The following is a 24,741-nucleotide window of genomic DNA, read 5'->3' as shown; positions in this document are numbered from 1 at the left end:
CAAAAAAAGGTTCTTGCTCCATTAAACTCACATAAAATATTTTTTTTGTCCAGAACTAAACCACAAATGCACCTGGTTTATCAACTGGTTGATAGAGATCCACATAACAATGTCAAGCCAGAAGGTAAAATGTTACCAAACACATTCCTCTTTGTACTGAAACAGTTGAATAAGCAGTGATTCTGCTCTTTAAAATGAACTTGCCTGCTGGGAACGGTCATTCTTGAAAGCGTTTACTGCGCTATCAGTTTAAATGTCAATACATTGAAGCAGCTGGCACTTCAAAATATGGTTGTGTAAGTGCGCCCTCGAGAAAACACTTTTTCAGGATGAATTTTGAGCCAGTACTGATGGGATGGAGCAATATGTGAATGAACTGAGGGAAACTAATGATCCCTCAGGGTGAAGGCGGTACAGAGAAGAAAGAAATGCCATTCAGCGGGGAAAACTGACTGTAAGGTATGAGAACAAAGCAGAAAGTAAGCCAAAAATATAATAAAAACAGCAAAACGAAAAAATCGATTGTATAGAGTGTAGACAATTTAAGCTCATTTTAAATATCGTTTTGATTAAAATGTTACAAAAACTAGTTAAATACAGATGTTGATGACTATTGTGTTCTACTAACTTACTCTTCAAGTTTTATTTACAGCTTGATAATTGTGTGCGATTAACCTTCCTGGATGAACAGCTTCACATGATACATAATCCCACACGACTGCGGCCTACTTGGATCACTGGAAGCATAATGTGTGTAGTATGTGTGTGTCCATTGCATGTTGGGCTCAGGAGGGTCTTGGAGCCTCGTCCCAAAATAGAAAGCGGAAAGCTGGTAGGTGAGCGGGTAGGCAGCATAGCTGGCATCAGTAGCGAGAATGGCATGTGTGCATGACTCACTGAAACACAGATGGACGGTCGGAGGCATGGGGTAAAAGACTGCTCGTCTGTCACACAGTAGGGTGTTAGGGGCCCTCTGTCGACCCTAGCAGGCCTCAAACCACTAAGTGGCACCAGTGATCTCTTTTCCCATAAGGCCTGTGGGGCTCAGCATCTCTCTCTCCACTGCCCTCTGGATGCTCACTTTAACAAGCACAGAAGATGAACCCCTGTGAACTCCAATTCCCGAGGGGCCTCGGAGTCTGACCTAAATAACTAGACCCTGCAGAGGGTGTGTTTGTGATGCTGTGCCAGGCATTGCTCTGTGTGATGCAGGCCACACCTGTCGTCCTCCAGTCAGAGATATGATACCGAAATAGACCAGGAGCTGGAAGGTGTTCAGCGTTTCCTGGGTACCGTGAGTGGAGGGGAAAGCAAACAGCAGGCAGGTTAATTTCAGTATGCTCACATGGTGTCCAGTTTGGAGGTAAAACCAGCTGCAGAGGTGCTGGGAAATGACGTAAAGTTTATCTATTAGCAGTGTCAGTCACAGAGTGTGTATGACTCCACAAATTGGCAAATCTATATATTTTAAATGTAGTTTGTAATTTACATTTGATTGATCCATTTGATGTATTTTTTAAGAATCCAACTAGTTTATATTTAATGTAGACATATCATGACTAAACCCAAATTTATTTATTAAATATAATCTTAGGCTTGTTCATATTTTTATTTTCATTTAATATGAACAACTTCGTCCATTTTCGTGAAGCATGAATAAGCAGAAAGCATGGGACAGGCGCTGATAGTTTTTAAGGGTCAAGCAACTCACAATAGATATAACTTCCGGTCATTTCTTTCAAAGTAAAAGTCAGTGACGTACTTAAGTTTAAATTATTTTTGCTGTTAAGGTACTAAATTATTGTCTTTTGTGCTTTTGTGTCGAAATCGGACTTAATATGAGGTGCTAAAACTACATGTGTTTAATTGTGAGATTTTGATACCTCCAATTTACTGCTTTTTGGTTGTTTTTTTTAAAACACAATAAGCAACTTGGCAAAAAATGTCCCACAAATTGCAAAAAAATGTCTAAAAGCTGAGGGAAAATGCCCCGTAAACTATGGCTATTCATAATTCTGTTAATGTAATTAAAATTATGTGACAGTAAGAAAATAATTGAATGTATTTATTTATTTTTTGTTAGCTCTTTCATTTTCTTTGTTGATTTGTTTGTTTTTTTATCGCTTCTTTTACAGGTAATTTTTTATGACTTTGTACTATTACTTTTGGGGCCATTTCTTGTTAAGCTGCTTAACAAGAAATCTTCTCATATTTTTTTTTTTTTATTATTAATTTTTGGTTGGAAAGAAATCAAGCCCATTGCTGTGGTTTTAAAGGGTTAAGCCAAATATCTTATGTCTGAACTCTTGTTTCTTGCCCCTTTGTAGGACAAATCCAACCTTTATTTTGAAGGCACACAAACCCAACTTCCTGCCCCTGCCTGGCTAGACGTGGTGCACCAGAAGAAGCAGCTCGCCATCATCATGTCTCACTCCCAAACCACACAGAAACACAGCAGCAGCGGCTTTTACTCACAAAGACGAATCCAGTAATCACACATGCCGAGCAGCGCGCTGTACAAACACTGAAGGAGCCTCATGAACGCTGCGGGTCCGTCACGCAGAGCGGCAGGAGGTGGCGGGAGGAGTCCTCTCTGCCTCTTTCCCTTCTTCACTCTGACGATATTGGATCTAATGTCAGGATGTGGACGCGCCTTAATCGCACCCCCCGCCCCGGACAAACACTTTATAGCTCATTCAGCACCGGGCGGGACAGTCCCGGTCACTGGGACAGTCCCGTTCACTGACATCCAGAAAAACGAGACTAATATATCTATAACTTTCCCCTCTGACTCCTGAAGCATCTGTGTTGCTCAGTAGAGATTTTCAACAGAGCTACTGTATTTTCTCTGATATTCGACAATGATCCTACAGCCTGAGACAAGATAGATTTAAGACTTTGAAAGACTTTTTAATTCCGCTTTGAATTAAATTTAAGATTTGCAATTTTTAAAAAAAAATACATTAGATATATATTAATGTCGCATCTCTGTGAAATGTATCATTTCAAAAATGATTTTAAAAAATAACTGACTACTCAATGATCATCTCTGATCCATTTGTGACTTTATACACATATGTTTGTACCTCTAAATGTCTCTTAAGTTAGTGTTTCCTCTTTTTTGTTCAGCTGTTTTTGTCTATGTCTCGTTATGTTGTGCCTCTTTTTCTCCCTTTTAAAAAAGGGAAAATGTATTTAATTTTATTTTTGGTATTTTTACTATTCTATAGGCACCTTCATCTTCTTACTTTTTTAAAATTAGTATTATTATTTTTATTTTCTTTCAAATGGAAACTAATATATTTTTGAATTTGTAATTGTACTATAACATGAGCATCAGTTCATAAAAACAAATCAGTGCAAAAAAAAACTGACTAGGCATTTACTTATTAATAATAGTAATATTAATATTAGTATTAGCAGTAGTAGTAGTATTTCTTTTTTATCACCAGTTCAACCATCTGTTCAACACTTGATGGAAAACAGAAAAAAAAGAAAAGATTTGAGAAAAAAACAATTTACCATTTCTCTCCATAGATTCAGACTCAGGTCATGAATTCTAATTCCCCCAACATTCATTCAAATTGTCAATTATATTTCTTATGAGATAAAATGAAATAATATACAATATAACTTTTTAATCCTGAATTAAATTATATGCCAGAGGTTGCTCATAAATAACATAAGAACAAAAAAGCATAGTTTATATTATTATTTTTGAAAGCTTTTTTTTATGTAGTTACAGTTGTGTAAACCTGGTGATGAATACTATATCTTTATTAAAAATGCATTTATGTATTAGTTTCTAAAATACAATTCTAAGATATTTAGTATAACAAACACCAGATCTAGTCTTTAAAAACTACAGATAAAAACAACTGTAGGTAATGTTACAGAGGGTATGACCTCAGCACCCCACTCAGTAACCCTGCTTAATAAACAACTCAACTTATTGTCTGAAAAGCCAGGAGTACACAACATATTAATCTTACTTTTTAAAGTGCTTTTTTTATTTTTATGTTGTGTTTGTTGCTGCTCTGTAAATCAATTTCAAGTTGAGGTACTTCCTGAACTCACCCAGTGAGTTGATCTACCTACGAGAAAATTCAAAATTACGTTTAAAAGCGCACAATTATTATTCTGATATATCTGGTCTTTTTGATTTTCAGTACAATATATACAGCTTAAAGTTTCACCAATTAAAGCCACACATGAAAAAGTATCCAGCCAAAAATAAGACGTGATTCATGAACTCAGATAATCTCACGACTGCCACAACAGGTCTGGTAAAGTGACGTGTAGCTGAGCATTTCCATACCCAGGAGGCGGGGATTTAATGCAGGATTACTCCTTGTTATTGCATTTATGGTTATATTGAAGTTTTTACAATGGCTGTTGTTGGGGTTGTGATCTTCTTGTTTGAGTCACTGTGTACTGACATTACATAAAACACTTTATGACACCAATTTAGATCTGCATCTAATCCTTTTTATCTTGTGGTGAAGAAATGAACATGCAGAACAATCAGCAGATTACACACCAAAAAACAGTAATAACTTGACTGCACTTTATCCACACAGGTGTAGAGGTTATTTGCCTTGGTGACCTTGCACTGAACTCATCACTCTGTTCACGGACACAACAGGCGAGCAGATGGCCAAATCCACAGTAAGTGACTGCAGCAGCATGGAGCAAAGATCCGAGTTCTCGGGAGCTAACGCTACCACAGCGACCTTTCACCTGAGGCCCTCCTCAAAAACCCACTTTGAGAAGGGACCTTCTCCCAAAAAAACAAACAAACACAGGAAACCCTCAAGCAGCTATTTTCTTTGCTTTTCTAACACATGAGTCATCGTGACATATGAAAAACAAATTTCAGGCTTGCTCTTGGAAATCTGCGTGGGCTGGTGAAGGTGTGAGTGAGGGGAGATCCGGACAAAACGCTGGGACTTGATTTTGATTCCACCAGACTTTAGTGGTGTGGATCACTGCCACGTAAATTTAGCACACACAGAGGTCCAAAAATATTCATTCTCACACGTTCTCTCAGAACTCTTGGAAAAGTGCCAGTGATGGCAGCGATTGTTGTTAATTGGGTCAAGCTGTCTACTAGTTTTACGTCCACCCACTCACACAGCTACTGTAGGAATAAAGGGCAGAGGTGCGGTGCTGCGTTACACTGAGCCCCTGGGGGCAGTGTTGTACAGCCGTTTCTTTAGCCTGCTCTACTGTAGATACAGCTGGGAATACACAGGAACCCCATGTCATCTCACTACTGTAAGGATTAATTTGATTTTATAAGGTTACTGTTCAAGGCTGAATAGAGAATATTGTGGTTTATTCACACAATATCTCAGAAATTCAGTGGGAAATAAAAAAAAGAATAAAGAAAAAAAGATTCTGTACTTTTTCTGATGACGCTTGTTAGCGACTTTTAAAAAGACAAAGCATTTCTGTAAGTAAGGTGAAACTAAAGTTGAATTAACCTCCTGACGCCTCTTAATTTGAAAGTCCCAGGGGCAAAACAGGTCATTTCGACTCAGAGTAAAATGCAGGGAAACACCGAACTGTTTTTACTGTGTATCTAACTGTTTCTTGCTGAAATAAGCACCAGGCTGGAACGGGAACAAAGTGTGGTATGGTTTAATATGTTTTCTTGGTTTTTCTTCTCTTCACTCGTCTTATTCCCTCTGGTTTTATATAATAATTTGCAGATTTTGTCATAGTCTAAGAATCATAATAACATCCACTGGATTGTTTTGTGACTCATTTGTCGCTTGAAAAATTACATGAAGGAAAAAAAGAGAACAAGATGGCACAGTTTTGTCTTCTTTTGTCGCTTTTGTGTCTTTTTTTACTTGAATATCTCAGACGCTTTTGAGCACTACCTCAAGAAAATCGTTGTTTTCATTCATTTTAAATCCAAATAACTAATTAAATATGAATTATTGTTAATTTTTAGTACATTAAATTCTGCTGTTCTCGGCTACTAGAGAAGACAATAAAAGTCATTGCTGTCATTTTATAGCTTTGTTGTAATTATCTTTCGATAAAATTATAAAACTGAATTCCCTAAATGTCAAAAAAAAATTCTGTTCTGTTAATAAGGCAACATGCAGTTTTGCCTGAGTAATTAGCACTACAGCCAGGGCGTAATAAATGTATAAATGAGAACTTTGATATATGTTATAAGTGTGATAAGCTGACATGAAATGTGAATTTTCTTGCAGTCTTATTGTTATGAGCTTAATGTTTGTAGTTGGATTCTTCCTAAGTGTTTCTTTACACCTCTTCTTGTTCCTTATGATGGTTTTAAAGTTACATGAAAAACGTGAGACTGAAACTGGAAAACATTTCATTTATTCATTTAGTTTCAAAATATGTTCAAAAAGAGAGAATTTTTGCAAGATACAGATATGAGGGTTGGGAATGTAAAGCACGCTATGATGACAGTGTTGTTAATGGTTGTTATTGGGATAGTGTTAATAATTATATATATATGAAGAGCATGAACAGAGTGGTTTAGGTGTGGGAATGGAGCTTTTGGTGGAGAGTTGGTGTATGACTGTGTATAAATGGATTAGAAAAGAACAGGGCTAGGACTTTTTTTGCTTTGAAATGTTAATTTATGTTGCTTTTTTGAAAATTTGTTATATATGTTCTCTATTATGTTTATCTGATTTATTCATTTTCTTTTTCTTTTTTAAATGTTCAGAATAAAGTATATTCAATTCAAATTCAATTATATGTATTCATTTAGTTAGTTATTACATATTTTAAATATCATTGGATTCCCTGGTTTGTAGCTCGAGAGATAAATTTGTTGTTTACTATTGATGCTTGAAGTGGGATACCTGGCTTGAATGATAAAGAAATATCGGACAAAGCACAGAATGTGAATGCTCCTCCAATCATTATTCATGAGCTTCAGCTACACCACAGATAGAGAAGCGAGCCCAGAGCTGCGTCAGAAAACCAAATGAAGAGGTGGTATTCCACCGAGTGTATGACAAGACCATCAGCAAAATGAGCCACAAGCATGCCTCAAATGCTTACTTAAGGAATGCTTTATTGAGCGCAACGCCTCTGTTCCGGAGCCGCAGGAAATTCACAGCCATTAAATTAAACATTGTCCTGCAAGCCTATTACAGGAGCAAAGGGAGCAAAGCCACTCTTTTCAGCCAATCCCTCAGCACCTCTGAAAAATAGATGCTGGGAAAATGAGGCTGTATAATTGACAGCAGGTCAGTGAGCCAGGGAGACCGAGGGTGAGAGGAAGAGAAACAGAAACTATGGCACATTTCCCAGACTTAAGATCTGTGTGTATACTCTTTCTAATTGAAGGTCAATTCGTCTTCCAGCGAAACAACAGGTTGATTTACCCACACACACACCTAACTGCTGTTGTGAAACAGCAGGGGATCTAGCTGTTGTGTAAGAGGCCAAGGAAAGGAAAGACAAAGCAGAGTGAAGGGGTGATGAATATGTTAACTGGAGACGACGCAGGGTGGAGGAGCCAGGGCTTAGAGGCAGTAAAATCCTCACATTAACCGATTGCTATGGATTTTCCCAAGCTGTAAAAGAGGATCTGCTCCAGATTTCGTTAAACCGATCCAAAGGAGCTGATGTCTAGGCCAACATGTCTGTCCGATGCAATAGTAATATGTGTGTGTAAGCGACTGCACGTGTGTGTCTGTGCCAGTTTGAGTGGGTGCAGAGGCAGGAAAACCCAGCCACAGCCACTTGACGTTCAAAGAGAAGAGATCAAAGGACGGGCCCGCACTTCGGTCTCCTACCTCAGGATTAAAACGATCATCAATAATAATGGGCTGGGGCAGCGCAGTGGGCAAACTGGACGGAGCATGAGCGGAAGCTGATAGGTCTCTCACCTGTTTGTGTGTGTGTGTGTGTGTGTGTGTGTGTCTGATATCTTGGTGGTTTGCCGCGGGGACAAGTGGGAGCAGAAACCATAAGCGTAGAGCTGTTTTTCTGGGACTGCTGCCTGAACCATCCCTCGGAAACATCATGCAATATTCACCACAACAACGTCTTCACTTCTCACTTTGGGCTCTCAAAAGATTCCCTGTGAAATGTATGAATGCATGTGTGTACGTGTGCGTTAGTGCATGTGAGCGTCTGCATCCATGTGTCTCCTGCATCGTGGAACAACAGGAAAAAGCTGTGACTGTTTACTTGGCAGGAAGTCGACATGTCATCAGTTATGTGTTTGTTTACGAGCTTATATATGTGAGAGTATGCAAAGACAATGTTTCAAATGTCTTTTAGAAATAAGGGGGATTATGTAATGCATACAATTCAAGCCAATTAACCAACAAATTAGTTTTTAAATTTGTCTGTACTATTATTAGACCTGCCTGTCCTGTTTTTTTCTTATTTTATTCTTCATTTTTCAGTCATTCATTTCATTTTTTTTTATTATTATTATTATTAATAAATGTTATTATTTCCTTCCCCGTCTTTTGACTGGAAAGCACCCGAATAACATTTGTGTATGATAAGGTGCTATACAAATAAACTTGCCTTGCCTATACAAAAGGGCTATTTTTTTCATGCTGCCAGTCTGTATTTTTAGGAATATTACTGCACCTTTTCTGTTCTGATCCCAAAGCAGACTCAAATTTACATCAATAAGCACAGACAAAATAGTAAGCGAAACTACCATTACTAAATGTATATTCAAAGTAAGATTACCTCATCACCAACTAGAGGTGGGAAAAATTCAATATTGTATTACAATACTTTTGTGTGGCCATATCGTATCGTTACAGGGACTCCATGTATGAACTTTTCATTATATTAATTATTAATATTACAAATAAAATGTACTTTTGGCAGCCTAAAAGTATCATATAATCGATTGCTTTTTCAGTTCATTAATTAGCTTTTTCAGTTCAACATTGTTTCCTTTGGGGACATAATGTTTGTTAAAAAAAAAAAGGCAACAAACTGCAAATTATCACGATACATTTTATTGCAAAACTTGACATATTGCGAAACATTTAAAATCACAATAATATTGTATCGTGATAAACTGCAATTCATTGTCTTTTTTTTTTAAAAACAAACATTATGTCCCCAAAGGAAAAAACAATGTTCTTATATATGATAAGATACAGTTTTCAGTCTTTTCATCTCACTTCAATCATTTTTATTGCAGCAAAAGTTTTCTAGTGAACTGAAAAAGCAATCGATAATCAATCCACACTTTTAGTACAATGCACATTAGTACATATTTCTTTTATTTCTTGTGCACATATTTGTAATTTTTTAAAATATTTATAAAAATATTCTCCTATTTTTTTCACATCTACATGTGTTATGTTATGTTATATCTTGTAGCAGAATGCACATTTTTCTTGCATACTCTTTATTCTATATATCTTTTCTTATATTTTCGGTTCATATAGTATAAGAGCAACTGTAACGTCTTCTGATTCCCCCCTGGCGATCAATGAAGTATTCTGAATCTGAATGTGAGTTAAAACATACTGTGCATGGTCAATATAGCCCTATATCCATTAAATTAGTATCTAATTAACTTCAATACCTGGCTGGCTGACAGGATCAAAGTGTGTTTGCTTTTTTAGGTACTTTTGTAATATTTAGTGCAGAGTCTGATGTATACAGTAGGAACATTCAGAAGTCATAGTTATGACTTGTTGGTGTGAACACAGTATGCAAAATACCCTATGACATGACAACGGGGGACTGCGTGGTACCTGCACTCACAAGCAAAACAACTACACACCAACACCACATCATGAAATATCTTACATGCCATAATTTTAGTGAGATAAGGACAGTCTAAGCACTGTTATTATTATTTCCACTGGATAAATAAGGCTTTTTATTTTGCATATGGACTTGTTTATCCCATATGCAAAATGTTAACTTCTGTTTTTTTTTCTTTTCTCACACTGGTGCCGTGCCTGCGGTCCATAAATAAATCATATCATATGTTTATTGGATGTGAATGAGGCTGCGACTATGCAGGAGGAGAGCAGGACTGTATTAATTAGCATTACTTTATGTACATACTTTCAGTTGCAGTGTAAGTCGAGTATACATTACTTGTTTACTGCCAGGCACATTTTCTGTACAGCTCCTTGCCTTTTCAACATGCAAAACCCTTTAAAGATAAATATAAAATTATAAACTTAACTTTGAAGCCAAAAAAAAACTGATTTTCAAGGAACGTTAATTAATGTTTTGTGGTGTTAATTAAAGGGTCCGAGACCACCTGTGAGCCCTGTATTTCACACACGTGAATGAACAGCGTGTAAAAGTCTGAAAATGGTAATTATGCTAACTCCCACATGACACGAACGTGGCGGCAGTGCGCGTACCGAAAGAGTGAGACAGGCAAAATGTAGTCAGACTTCTCCTTCCAATCTCCCTCTCTTCCTCTCCTCTTCAATCACAGCCTTTCCCCAGGAGGAGAAAAAAGGAGAGGTAGCTAATTAATTACAGTGACTGACGACTCCGTGGTGAAGATCTAAGGAGGTGATGAATTGTGCAGTCGTACAACTATGACAGTAATCTGCGGCTATCCCCTACCTTCACTACCAACCACGGTGTGAACTGCTCTCCACATTGCCTCATAATATATCACTCGAACCCACTCTCCCTGTCACGATTGTTTGAGCCTCAGCCGCGGTTAATCTCAAAACAGTAAAGGTCCAGGGTCGCAGGAAGTCAACAGCCAATCACAGAGAACTATGCAAGCAATACAAAAGGATCACTCTCTATTGGAAGCAGCCGCATAATGTAGGATTATCAGCAAATACACGCCATTAATATATCTGTACTTCCACTATGCCATTCATCATGTGACAAACTCAGGTGCCAAAAATGGATGTTCATTAAATTGCCAACAGCTGTGAGGCAACTGCTGCAGACATGTGGGCTTCATAACACACATGCACACACTTCTGCTTAGTCACTTTTTACCTGAGAGGCATTTAATATATTTACATCATCAACAAATGATTACAGATCAAGACAGTGTGAGAGACACTAGACTGGAATGAAGAGGAAAAGAGGCCTCTTGTATCGTGCGTAGGAGCACCATTTGTAGCACTACAGAGCAGCTGTCTGGCTTGAAAACCAGAGTTTAGTCCCTACAACATCTCACCTGATAGATGGTCTTCATTATCTTTCCCTTCCTTAGGGGAAGGAACTCCGAACGTTCCTCTCCTGATCTTATCAGTCTCCCTTTATAGATCAATAACTTCCACCACACAATAAAACAATCAACTGAATCCTCTATTGCCTTTAACTGTGCTGTTATCCAGAACTGTCAACAGATGTAAAATAATAAAAATGCAGGGATGCAACTGCATATTTTGACCAATTTTTATTGACTACTGAAATAAATTCTAATTTTGGAGGAACACAGGGAGTCTTAAACAGCATTAAATAAATGTTTGCTGAGAATCAATTTCAAGCACCTTGAATTGATTGAAGTAGTTTTGCCATTCCTCCAATTTGCAGTAAATGTGTTTGATTAGACTGTAACCTTGTCGGCTAGGTTTGGGGAAATGCTGTCTTTTAATTGGCATAATTAAAAAGGAATGGAAGAGAGAGCCAGTGTGCGTCAGGCAGTGGTGACTCAACATGCACAATGTAAGGGAATGACGTTTGGATTTGCAGTGGGAAACATAGAAGCACCCAGTGCTGGGTGCCAGCACCACTCAGCATCAATACTGCATGCAGTAATGCTGGAAAGCCAAGCGCTCCAGACCATGAGGCACACAAGAGGGCTAAAATAAGACCCAGCAGCCAGTGAGCTTTACAGCTCGAATAAGCTCTTATGTGGGAAAAAACAGTTCTGCATTCATCAAATTGTATCTGAGAAGAAAACTGGGTCAGATGGATAATAATGCGGAGGGTTTGGGTCTGCGTTTGCAAAGTGAAATACTCCCCGGTCAGCTAACAGAGGAAACTTTCCTTTGTGAAAAACACTTGACTATTTTTCAACAGAAGAGAAATGAGAGAATTTGATTTGACGGCTCTTGCTCCGAAGTTAAAGATAAATCTCTCTCTGCGCTAACTGCAGTAATAATTCATTTAATTTTGTTGCTGTTAACACTACATACATGCTGCATAACTTAGACTCACAGCACATCTATAATACATACTTTCTATGCACATGTATCAATTTATAATGCGTCATGGATTATGTATATTCACTCATGTTCATGAGTACATGAGTGTGTGTGTTGGGTTCATGTTCCCACCAACCTGTGCTGCTCTGGATGGTTCTGACGGTGGTGGTGGTGCGCGGGGGTGAGTTGGTCCTCCTGATGGCCACCGTAACGCCTCCCTCCTCTTCCTCCTGTGAGCAGCCTTTCTCTATGGCACGCACGTAGCTGTGGCTCCGCATGCGGAAGCAGCCGGGCATGGGCAGGTCCAGGGCATCCACCGCCTGCGACTCCATCTCACTGAACACTGACTCACACACTGCCTCGATCTGCCCGTTCACCTCCACCTCGCTCACCTGTGGAAGAGGGGACACACGCAGACATACAGTACATGCACAGACGAAAAAACATACATAGGAGTGGGTGCGCCCGAGCACAGGGGAAAAATCAAAATGCACAGGCGCACCCCAGCATAGTGCAAGACAAAGGGGTAGGGACAATATATTACAGAAGCAAAAGCCAGGGAAGCATCGCTGTGCTGCAAGATTCAATGTTACAGAGCTATTTCACTGATTAAAGTTTCAGAAGGCAGCAGTTTTATGTACAAACACACTTTAATCATAAATTGGTGCTACGGCAGAAGACAATGTTCTCATACTTTGAGGCAGGCTGATTCACCACATTCGCCAAAAATGAATTCTGTTATTTGATATTGACAGTTGTCTGCTCACAGAAAACTTACAAATGCACGATTGGTCTTTTAGCCTGAGAAACCTCTTCCAGAAAAATGTGCTTTCGACTCAAATCCATTAATAAAAAGCAATCAGAATATGAATTTAAAGTAAACAACATTGTCAGACAAGTGCAATTGGGTCCCCTTTGGTTAGGCATCACAGACGAGTCAAGCTGTTAAACATCAGCATGCTGTGTTCACATTAAGCACATCACATAATGCTGAGTATGTTAATGCATATTTTACTTCCACACTGCCTTGTGAAGCTTTAACTCATATATAAAAATTTACATGTGCATAAAAAGGGGAATAGATTCTCGAAAAATAAAAAAAAGTCCAAGGAGTGCAGAGGGGGAGGAATCACTGTAGGATACAACTTCAAAGGGCCGCACAACCAAGTGAAATACTACAAGTGTTGTTATTAAAGGTGAGAAATAGGAAGTGTTAAAGCTAAGACTACTGGGAGTTGAAATGTGACTCGAGGAAATCTAACTACATCTGCATCATCAGCTATTGCAGTTCGGGTTTCAAAACACGATCTAAAGGGAAGAAAAACGTAGAAAGGTCTTGCTACAGACTTGTGACATGGGTGTGTGATACAGACTGGGTTGTGTGAGGGCAGATAACACAAAGCTACATTCCATTCCTTCGGGTTTCTCTTGTTCAGACAGTCCAAAAATATAAAGTAAAGTGCCCGGTCACCAGAATAAATGTTGGCATTGTACATTTCTGCAAACCCCAGATATGCTATATTTGTAATTTGTATGATGTAGTTCAGATTGCCTGTATGTAAATTAAGCAGGCACATGTCCATCTTTGTTTGTAGTGACAAAATGGGTCTGATTTAATGAGAGTTTGGCATATGTCAAGCCCTGTTTGTAGCAACAAAACGAGTGTTTTTGTATGAGCAGTTCAGGACATGTCCAGCTATGTTTGTATTGACAAAAGCAAGTGATTTTTCACAAATTTTGTACATTTTCAGACTTGTTTGTAGCAACAAAATAGATGTTTTTGAACGGGAGCTTGATAAATGTCCAGCCACAGTTGTAGCAACAAAATGGGTGTTTTTTAACAAGTGTGCGGTACATTTCCAGTCATGTTTGTAGCGACAACAGCACATGTTTTAATGATAGTTCAGTACATGTCCAGCCATGATTGTAGCCACAAGACTAGTGTTTTGTTTTGGATTTTTGAAAGAGAGTTTGGTGTCCAGCCGTGTTTGTGGCGAAAAAAGCTGTTGATTTTTAGCGACAGTTCAGTACACATTCAGCTGTGATTGTAGGGTAAAAACAAGAATTGGGACTTTATTTCACATGCATCCATATTTGTAGTGACATAGTGAAAGTTGGTATTTTAAGACAAGATGTGCTTCTCAACCCTAACCTAGTGGCTTTTTTTTTTACCGAAACCTTAGCACACATTGACCACAATGTTGTCAAAACATAAAATTGAAATTTTCAAAATTTCTCATAAAGAATAAACAAATGTAACATATCGTTGATTTGAAAACATGTACAAGACCAACATTTTTTCTGGCAACTGGGTTGCAGCAAGAAGTAGGAATGGGATGTGGCTGGGGACTACAGCGCTTGGTTTTGTCAGTGAAGACAGCGTACAGTCAGACAGGTGTGAGTACAAAACTGTAAAGCTTGGAATCAGAAAGGTTTGTGGACCTTGATTCATTCCACTGATGTTGAGCTTCTGCTTTGTGTGTGTCAGTTCACACTCAATGCGCATACATGTCAAATATGAGAGTGAGTGAGTGAGATAGAGAGCCTACCAGCACCTCTTTATTCAGTGGCATTTTTGTAGATGCCAGGTCCAGTGTGTCATTCTCCTCTGGGCCTGCTCCCTGCCAGGACTTGAAGGGACGTCTCAAGGGTCCATCATTCAGCCGGTGAGGCAAAGTGTTGCCCCTGGGCTTTGGATGGGAGTACATATCCCCGTTACCCGAGGCGAAAAGGTAAGCTAAGCTCCCCTGTCACTCCAAATAATGTAGAGTATGAAGCCGTGCTCAAAATCCAAAATGACTAACATCTTATTTTGCAGCAGCTGTGACAATAACAGACCTCCCTTGTTGAGTGATTTGAGGCCAATTCTTCAATATTTTCAATAACTATCAAATCCAGGCAAATGCCCATCATCATTTGGAACCAATCCCAATCTCAATTATTCATAAAATTCGTACGGCTGCATTTTAATTCTTGTTTTTCATCTCTTACATAGCAGATGCCAAATTGAAGAGAACATTTTTAGCCCGTCATTTTGCATCACAAAGTATTCCAAGGCAGAAGGAGCATATTAGGGTAAAGGATTGTGGGGGGGGGTTTTGCATGGTAATTAGCCAATCTGAATACGCCTGTAATCATCTGAGCGCCAGAAAACAGCACGCAGACGTATACACTAATTGGGAGATTGGGGGTTTTCGTACTTTTCATACTTTGCCGGATGGTGACCTGATTGTTAATTCAGGCCTTAGGAGAGCTACGGATGGGATTTCCTCCCCCCTGCACGACCTTATTGGACATAGCAGTGGAGGTACAGGGGGTGTAGAGGCTGACGGCAGAGAGGCACGGGCCCCTGGGTGCCACTAACCTGGCTGATGGTGCTCATGGCTCTCATGTAGCTCTCGTTTCGCGAACGGAATTTAGGCGAGGCCAGCAGCCCTGCCGGGTCCAAGCTGTCCAGACTCCTATTGATGGAAACCTCACTCACCGCCCGCAGGTAGCTGTGACTCCGGATCTGCAGCTTGGGAGAGTGCTCTGTGGAAATCCTGCCATGAGAGAACGAAGAAGAGAAACGAGGAGGGACATAATAAGAGGAAAAAGTCAAAACAAAGAAAAAGGGAGCTTGGTAAAAAGGTAGGAAGCAAACCAAGATAAAGGAGCAAGACAAAAAGACGGAGAGATAAAGTGATGAAAAGAGAGTGAGGGAAGGTATTTGCAAAGTACCTTGCAGTGTGTATGAACCCAAAGATACGGATCAATCCACAAATGCTTCAGGAGACACCTTTATCTAATCAACACGCGCAGTAGTATTGAGACATACTCGCAGTAGCTCAGGTGGTGTGTCCTTGAAGCACCTTGTAAGCACGCTCTAAAACACTTAATGCTGAAAACATTCACATTCTGTGTCAGAGGAGGGAAGAGGAACTGTGTGTGTGTGTGTCTCTGAGGTATACTTCGCCTAACGACTTTCACATAAAAACAGATGTAACGCAGAAACATAATCAACGCAAAAATACACACATACATGCACAAGCACATCCCCATCTCCAAGGAAGATGAGTAGGTGTCTCATTAGCTCTCACCTGCCTCCAATCTGATCACTCAGCATGCATCACGCCTATGTGCCTGTGTGTGTAGATGTGAAAAAGTGTGTGTGTGTGTGTGTGTGTGTAAGTTACATAGCAGTTGGATGCCAGCTAAACAATTCATTAATCAGGGGAAAAGAAACCTAAAAAGCTGACTCGCTTTCCTCTTGATGAACATCGTGGCCTACTAAACCAACTTTCAGAAAACAAAGTGCACAGAGAGAAATGATTAAGAAGTCAGTTCTCAAACTTACTGTGACGACTAAGATCCAACTATCCCCTTTATTTCACACTCTGTCTCTCATGTTCACCTGTGAGTATATAAAAAATATTTCTATACGCACCGACACATACTGTACACATACACATGAAATTCTTATGACTCTCTGCCGGTCAGGTCTGCTTTAATTATGTATTTCCTCCTTAAAATAGAGCGTGTCTACCAAAGCAAAGCAAACTAGATTACTCATTCTTGGATGGTAGAACGGAGGGGACAGGACAGTTGAGACAGAAAGGGTAATGAAAGGACAGATGAGCTACTGAGATGGGAATAAAGGTGATAATTATAGAAGATTAGTTACTAATTTTAAAATACATCCTCATATAACCAAACCGTCCTCGAGGCTTCATAAATACTGACCACAATCTACTTAAAGCTGCAGAAGTCGAGAAGTCACCTGTCGAATGCCCACGTAGATCATTAGTTTACATACAGTAGGACAGGAATGCCTGGTAGCTATCTATTGACTGCCTTGTTTTTTTGTTGACAGGTAACATTACTGACTCAGTAGGCGAGTTTCCATTACAGAGTTGCGCAAAATTTAAGTGTTATTTTTTAGAAATGTCAATAAAAGACAATTGCGAGACGACTGTGTTTCCACTGAGTGATGTTAATCGACTTTTCTCCTGATGTGATGGACTTCTCCTCAATACTTCTCCACAATAACATTCAAAGAGGTATAACGATGGATGTCCAAAAGATAAGCAGGTTTATTTCTATTGCAGCCACTGCACTAGCCGTCATTATTTCCAATCGAAGTCATTGTAGGCGTGCGATAATGGAAAAGCAAATATCGCCTCTTGTATCCTCTGCTGCATCATGCCTGAGGGAGCCAGGTCCTACTGACAAGTGCAGAGCCATAGCATCATGTGACCTATTAAAGCAAAAAAAAAAAAAGTGTTTCCATAGCAGTTTTGCGATATATGGCTTTTTTGAATTGCCTGAAATACCACCTCATGCGAGAGTAAAAACTTTTTTGCAACAAATTGGTAACTTCCATTAGGTGTATTTTTAAATAAGCAATTCAAATTTGTGCTGTTTGAGGGTTAATGGAAGCCCATCTAGTATTGCCAACTTGGTGGCTTTCTCGATAGGTTTAGTGATTTAAAAACACAACAAAATGGTACATTATGGTATAAGTGTCATTGCTTTCATGCTATTCAAACGATTTGTTGAGTTTTTTTCTACTGAACCATATTCAGCAAAATCAATTTTTCCATTAATGAACGATGACGGCACCAATAAGCAAATAAGCATATGAAGTAATTTGGTGCTAGTACTAGCTACTTTCATTGAAAAGAGTTGGCAAAACTACAGACTCCTGTAGGCAAACTGTCCTGCTCATGAATCGATATAATGCATTCGATTGTTGGTGCAATTTCACTCACATTTGTTGTATTCTTACGTAATTAAACCATTTGTTGTGACTCTGATAAAAAAAAGGGGGGCAAACTACCAATTGCTTCGTGGTAAATTAATAAAAGTAATTTGCACAAACTTGATTGTCAACATCCATTGATGCTAACAGTGTAATGCTGGTAGTGAAATGTTCAGTGCAAGCTTTCAAGTTGTTTCCCCAAATGAGCGATTATTCATATCTTATATTATTTCACTTCTGCCAATATATCCCCCTGTATCATTTATACTGGACCTTTTTCTCTTTCTTTCTTTCTGCTTTCAGTGGTGACTCAAGCTTGCCAGTTTGTTTTGTCAACACAGTTCATTCATTTTTAGTTTGAGGTTTCCCAGCGTAATGGTCCATAGTAACACTGTGCTTTAAATGCACATTTAAGACAGTGTTTCACAATATTTGCAATTTTCTTTCTGGGGCTCCATACTCCTCTGGGTCAATTGAGAAATGAAAAAGTACATAATTCAACCCAAGGATATAAAAAAACATCAAACTATACATCTTAAACCTCCGAGTTGGCTATGAATCATCCATATCAGCCGCCTGTAGCGTGTGACTGTGCACGGCACACAGAGGAATCAAGTAAGAATCTACCCACACCATTATCTCTATCCACATCTCCACTTGATTTCCCTGTGGGGCTGATTATCGGCAGAGCCAATGATGTCTTTTGTGGCAACTTGAATGGCAGCCCTAGCCTGTAATCAGTACCACCTAAGGGGGGAAGTTCAGCTTGTCCCAGGGTGTCCCTCCATGGAACAAGTGACATTAATGAACACATGTTTCTCTGGCAGTCAGAGATCAGGGCTGGCTAAAGCCGACTGTTGATTTGCACTGCATTACAGACTGTTCATGTACTTTTTTTGTCTGAGTTCTTCCCCATCATCTCACTCTGGCAGAAAAGAAGAGGAGAAGTAAGCGAGAGGACAGTCGCTTCTTTCTGCTTCATCATTTGGGGAGTTTTCTCTGTCCAATTTCCCTATCCTCCATTTCCTTTTACCGTCTCCTCTTCCTGTTAGTCACTGTCTGAATAAAAATCATCAGAGTGATGACTGTGGTTGGAGGGACAGAAAGAAAGAAATGTGATTACTGCAACCCATTATACAGGATGTCTGTTCTCGCTGAGACATAAAAAAAGAAAATAAACACGATAAAATCTAGGCCACGAATAAATGAATTTGCAGCAAAAAGAAAGACGACTGTTAGTGACTGAGGGAGACAAGAAAGGATGTCATTTCTCCTGAGCTTGTTTGTCTGCCAGGAATAATCCCAGCTGTTTAAATGCATGCTTTATCTGAGCGCTGCGTGTTTTAATAAGGAGGAAGGTTAGCACTGTGCGAGAACAGACAAATCTCACAACTTCTCAAGAGCAATTCTTCACTAGTCAAGGACACAATGGTCACAGAATGGGCTCTGAAACATATGGAACAACAAAGCTGATTATTGAATCATCATGGAGTGTAACAGACTTGTGCCAGCTCCCAAAAGCACAGTGTGAAAACAAGACGTCAGCTGCTCCCTCCTCGTTCTCTATCTCCGACCTGCAGCTCTGCAGCTTGGTTTGTTCCACTGGGTTCCATCAGATGATGATGGCAATCCCCGGGCCAAATTCAAGTCATTAGTGGGCCCCAAGCTGCGCCGCTTGCACTTACATAAGGTTGTGTATGTGCGCGCTTGTGTTTGTGCAACCAGTAACAATGACTGAGCACCCACTGGTGTTCCTTTCATCTCTGTATATTACACAGCTAATCAGTCACAGCCCTGTGCTGCAATATAACATGCGTGTCCCCATTTTGTTCAGTTCTTCAAGGTAGTATAATGAAAAATATTTTCTTGGGTATGAGTTAATATTATATTAATACAGTTAGTAATAAAATAGTGAAAGGGCCTATGCCATTATGATGACAAATTTAAGGTTCAATGTATAGGATTTAGGTGGATAAATAGGCAGAAATTGAATATAATATAATAAGGATGTTTTCTTTAAAGTATAATCACCCGAAAATAAGAATTGTTGACTTTTCATCACTTTCGAAAGAGGCATTTCTAAGATTATTTTGGGTTTCTTTTTTTGCCTTCATTTGATAGGACAGCTTAAGCGTGGAAGGGGGAGAAAGAGGGGATGACGTGCAGCAAAGGGCCGAGGTCAGAATCGAACCCGTGACCACTGCGGTGAGGATGTAACCTCTGTACATGGAGCACCTGCTCAACCAACTGAGCTACTGAGCGCCTCACTGTTCACATTTTCATGTCGGCCACCGTAGTTAGCAGCCCCTCTGTGATGATAGCGGCAGAAAAAACACTGATTTTTTTGTGTGAAATTGCTTTATTACGAGTTTCAGCTGGTTTAAATCACCTCTGCGGATAATTCAACTCCCAGTAAAAACTTGCTAAATATCTACATCTTAAGTTATCAGAGAGCGACGAGCACACATTAGCTGGTGCTGGGCTAGTAGCCCATCAATGCCAGCCGAGCAGCGTCGGAGAGACACTGATTTGTAACATGAAAATGCTTTATTCAATGGTTTTATCACCCGGTCTGTTTGTTCTGGAGAGAAAGAGACTTCTGCAAATAACACGGCTTCTAGTAAAAACCTCCCAAACACTGAAGGAGTCTTAACTGACACTTCACGCTTGGCACACAGAAGTTTCAGCTGGTTGCAATCTGCAATCCTCACCACCAGATGCCACAAAATCCTGCACAGTGCTCCCTTAAGGGACATTTTAGGTTTGTTCCAACTTGTGTCTTTTTAGTTATAGCCATCACTTCTGTTACTTTATTTAAACCAAAAGTGAGCTCACCTGCAATCTCAACCTTTGTTGCACAAAACCTCAGGACAGGTTGGTCTATAAAACAGGACTTAGGATTTTGTACTTTTTACCCATATGATTGGCTCTTGTCCCAGTAGACTTTGTTTGGCAATGTGCAGCACTGCCAAAAATCAGCAATGAATTTGTTCAGTACAATTTTATTACCCATTGACATATGAGTAATATTAATAGAACAAAAAATCAAGTTGAATGATGCAAAATTTTCCAATTAATTTATTATGGATGACACTAATTATTCTCCCAAATTTCTAACTCTAAAATTTGAATAGTACATTCCTTCAGAAAGAGACACGAAGTCAGAAAACTGAGCTCCTTGTGTTAGCTCAAGATAACTTATGTGGACTGAATTGTGAACAATAAAGTCAGCTTGATGTGTTTCAGGACAGAAATTTTCTTGATAGACTCTTATATTGCTGAATACTTTATGAGCTCACACTGTCAGAAACATGCAGCTGAGCAGAGAATGCCTTATGCAACAAGAAACAACTTCATGAAAATCTTTAAATGATGAAGCTCGGCTTTTAACCGCAGCTCTTTCAAAGAGAAAGGGAAAATGTCCTTTGCATGTTCTCAACCCGCAGTGCTTTTCTTGAGAACATGGCATCAATTTTTGAAGAGACTTCAGGACATGAACAGGCATCATGTATTTTCAATTAAGGCTTAGTCTTTTCTGCGTTTGTGTCACAGTAGAGAAACAGAGGCCAGCTATGAAGATAGAAGTGTGTGTCTGAGATATAAACACCGAGCAGGTAATTAAGCTGCGGCCACTGAGAGTCAGGGACTCACACGTAAGCCAGACTGCTGCCAGGCAGACGCTCGAGTAACACTGACTGCCTTCATCTCCTTCTGTTTGTCGACTTCTCTCTTTCATTCCCTTTATCTCTCCCGTCTGTTTCACTGAAAGTGCACAGCATGACCACAGTGAGCACTTGAACATAATGTTCAGAAGCATGTACTGCATACACCCTCGAACATTGTATACAGGCTGCCATACAGTCACGCCACACACAAACATACATAAATACTGAATTGGTTAGTCATTTAGTGATTAGGTAGACTGAAGAAAACTAACAACACTTTTGATTCTTCACAAAAAAATGGCAAACGTGGACTACGCTGAGCTTCTCAAATATGAAGGTCTGCCATTTTATGTAAATGTAAATTTAAATATTTTGTTTATTGGTTTGAAACAACAAGCAATCTGGAGGCTGAGGAAGATCTGCTTGCCTATAAGTACACAGTCATGTGCACATGATGGCTGTCTTGTGTATGCTGCGTCTGTTTGGAGCGTTAGTTGTGCACCTCTTCAGAAATTAACACACAAGTATATGTGAGATGCAATACAGACACAAAAGAGTAGGGGCAGTGTTACACACATACTCACTATAGTCACAAGATGCTTGATTTACAGGCCTTTTACGTGGCATTGGTGATGGCGCTGCTGTTTATGTTTCTGCTGTGATCTCAGAATAAACAATACATCACGCAGATCTGGAAAAGTCTGATTTTTTTTGTTGTGCCCTCTAATGTAGTCCTCCAACACGGATAGCACATAAGCAAGTATGTGAACAGCTACACTCACAACGCAGCCTGTTGTGTACACAAACGCGTGGTAGAGTCCAGATTGGACAGGGTAATTGGTGAAGAAAATAATTGCTTCAGTCCAAACAAACACTTACTTGAGTGTGGTCATCTCTGTGAGGGACGGCTGTGTGGCCTTCAGGTAGCTGGCTCGCCGTGCCTGGACCTTGGGTGAAGGTTTGGGGCTGCAGTCCGAGTCGCCGCTGTCCTCTTCTGCCATCGCCTTGATGTAGCTGCCGCTGCGCATCCGCCGGCAAGGGATCTCGTCATCCTTCCCCAGTGGAGAAAAACCGCTCCAGTCGTCCTGAGGCACCTGTAGAGACGAGGTGAGATAAGGTAAAGAAGGAGCGAACACAGGTCTCCCTCCAGACATGAGAACTCACACAGATGCACTTAGACATGAATAAAAGTGAGTCTGGAACATTTTCTACCCTGACCTGTTATAGATACCCGCATCACACAGTGTTTTAAAAGATTCAATAGTTACTGTATCAATGCAGGGTCCCACTTGATCATACCATAAGCTTGTGAGTGCCGGAGGCCTTCTTTTGTCTGTCCTGTGATGCATGCAGCATATTAAGAGCAGGGCATTAATTGTTTTGACAAAACGTTGCAGCACCCTGAACTCTGTCTGCTCTCCTGACTTTTCACACACACTAATGAAGGTAAAATAAAAGGAGGCAAAGCTATCTCCCATCTCTAATCTAAAAGAGAGAGAGAGAGAGTCAAAGACAGCAGACGTGGAGAGAGAGGGAAAACAAAGGGGGTTTTGTTCAGCAAAACCACTGCAGTCCCAATGTGAGTGGCTGTTAGGGCACTAGCTCTGAAGTGAAAGAAATGAGATACAGAGCAAAATCATTCAACAGACTGGTGCGTAACTAGGAAACCAAGCAGACTTCAATGTCAGGGGCAACTAGAGACTCTGGCTAACACCTTGGGAAACTCTCAGTCTGTAATGGTGTCAAAATAATTTAATGTTATTTGGAAAGGTCATAAAACCCCACAAGACCCTGCAGTAGTACTAATGGGTTTAATTTCTGAAAGTCTGAATGACAGGGATGAAAAAATAATACCTTTTACATATTTTACTTAAAGCAGCTTTCAGATGTGCAACCATCAGGTGGCTGTAACCAGACCCTCCCCCATACGGATTCAAAAAGTCTGGGACCTTTATCAGGGAGAATAAATTACATACTCACTGAGACTGCAAAAATCTACTTGTTTTGCGATAGGGTCCCGGTATGGCTTGATAAACCCTTTAAAACGGGATTTCTTTCATAAACATGGAAAGAAATCAATGAGCAAGGTATGAAGAAATGACCCCAAAAGACATTTGTTTTCAGAAAAAAAATCAAGAAAATTACCTGAAAATGAACAAAATAAACAAACAAAACACACACACAACAACAACAAAACTAGCCAATGGGAAAGTACAAAAAAACCCTAAAAAGTGATTAAAAATTATAATAATTCTGTAGAATAATTTTAAATGTATGACTATGATAACAAATATAGTTTTCTGGACATTTTTCCTAGCTTTAACAAAAATCAACTAGAAAATTAACAAGTAGAACATTTCAAGAAATCAACTAATTTCTTGCTTATCTTTCCCCTTTCCCCATATTTTTGAAAGAAAATCAAACTACTTAATTAGATTAAAGGTTTAAATACTCGTTTAAGTTTTCTGTGTTATCAATCCAGTTTACAACGAGGTTTTATCATCAAGTTGGGCTCTGCTCAACTCTTACTTTTATATTCCCTGCATGCATACATTTAATGTCACAGTGCATGGGATAAATTTTGCACTTGTACTAATTTTTCAGTACTTTTAAATGTATTTATTTATTTGTTCTGAATGACAGGTTTAGCTATATACTACTGAAGTGGATGTCAATGTTTCTTTTATTTTTATGATTGTGTCATTTTTAAATATAATGTGTGCAAATGTGTTAATTTTCACACCTAAAAATTAGATGTGATTAGATTCCATCATGGGAAGTGAAGCAAATAGCACGTCTTGTTTTAAGGATTCAAACAACGTCTGCAGACTGACTTGTCAGGCTGTTTTTTTTAAAGCCCGTTTTTCCCTTCCGTCTCCCTTTCAAGAAGAAAAAAAAAGCAATGGCTCTTTTAGGCTGGGAGAAATGTTGCTGTACTGCAGTGACAACATCCTTCCTTGATCTGCTCGCTCCGTTTTCCAGGCTGTTAAAATGCAAGGCCACACAGAAGTTTCTCTCTGTCTTTTATGCTCGCTCCTCACTCCCGCTCTCTGCCTTTTACTTTTACCATTCACGCCCTCCTCTTGCCCTTACTTACTCTTTTTTTGTCCTTTTCCTACTGCACACACACACACACACACACACACACACACACACACACACACACATACACATACACATATACACTCCTCTTTATTCTCACTTCCTT

General features: G+C 39.5%; 1 protein-coding gene across 1 annotated transcript in view; it reads right to left on the bottom strand.

Moving 5' to 3' along the window:
• The window catches only part of dlgap1b (discs, large (Drosophila) homolog-associated protein 1b), a 114,913-nt gene that overhangs the window by 28,802 nt on the left and 61,370 nt on the right, over window positions 1–24,741 (bottom strand). Inside the window, exons 4-6 of the mRNA XM_042510586.1 lie at window positions 22,413–22,627; window positions 15,493–15,670; window positions 12,265–12,520 (exon numbers count right to left, since the gene is read on the bottom strand). Coding sequence (XP_042366520.1) covers window positions 12,265–12,520; window positions 15,493–15,670; window positions 22,413–22,627 — 649 coding nt within the window. The remainder of the gene's footprint in view (window positions 1–12,264; window positions 12,521–15,492; window positions 15,671–22,412; window positions 22,628–24,741) is intronic.

The sequence above is a fragment of the Plectropomus leopardus genome, chromosome 21, assembly GCF_008729295.1.
Source record: "Plectropomus leopardus isolate mb chromosome 21, YSFRI_Pleo_2.0, whole genome shotgun sequence".
In the NCBI taxonomy this organism is placed as follows: domain Eukaryota; kingdom Metazoa; phylum Chordata; class Actinopteri; order Perciformes; family Serranidae; genus Plectropomus; species Plectropomus leopardus.
Note: the sequence above shows the minus strand (reverse complement) of the source record. Positions and strands in the feature narration are given on the sequence as shown.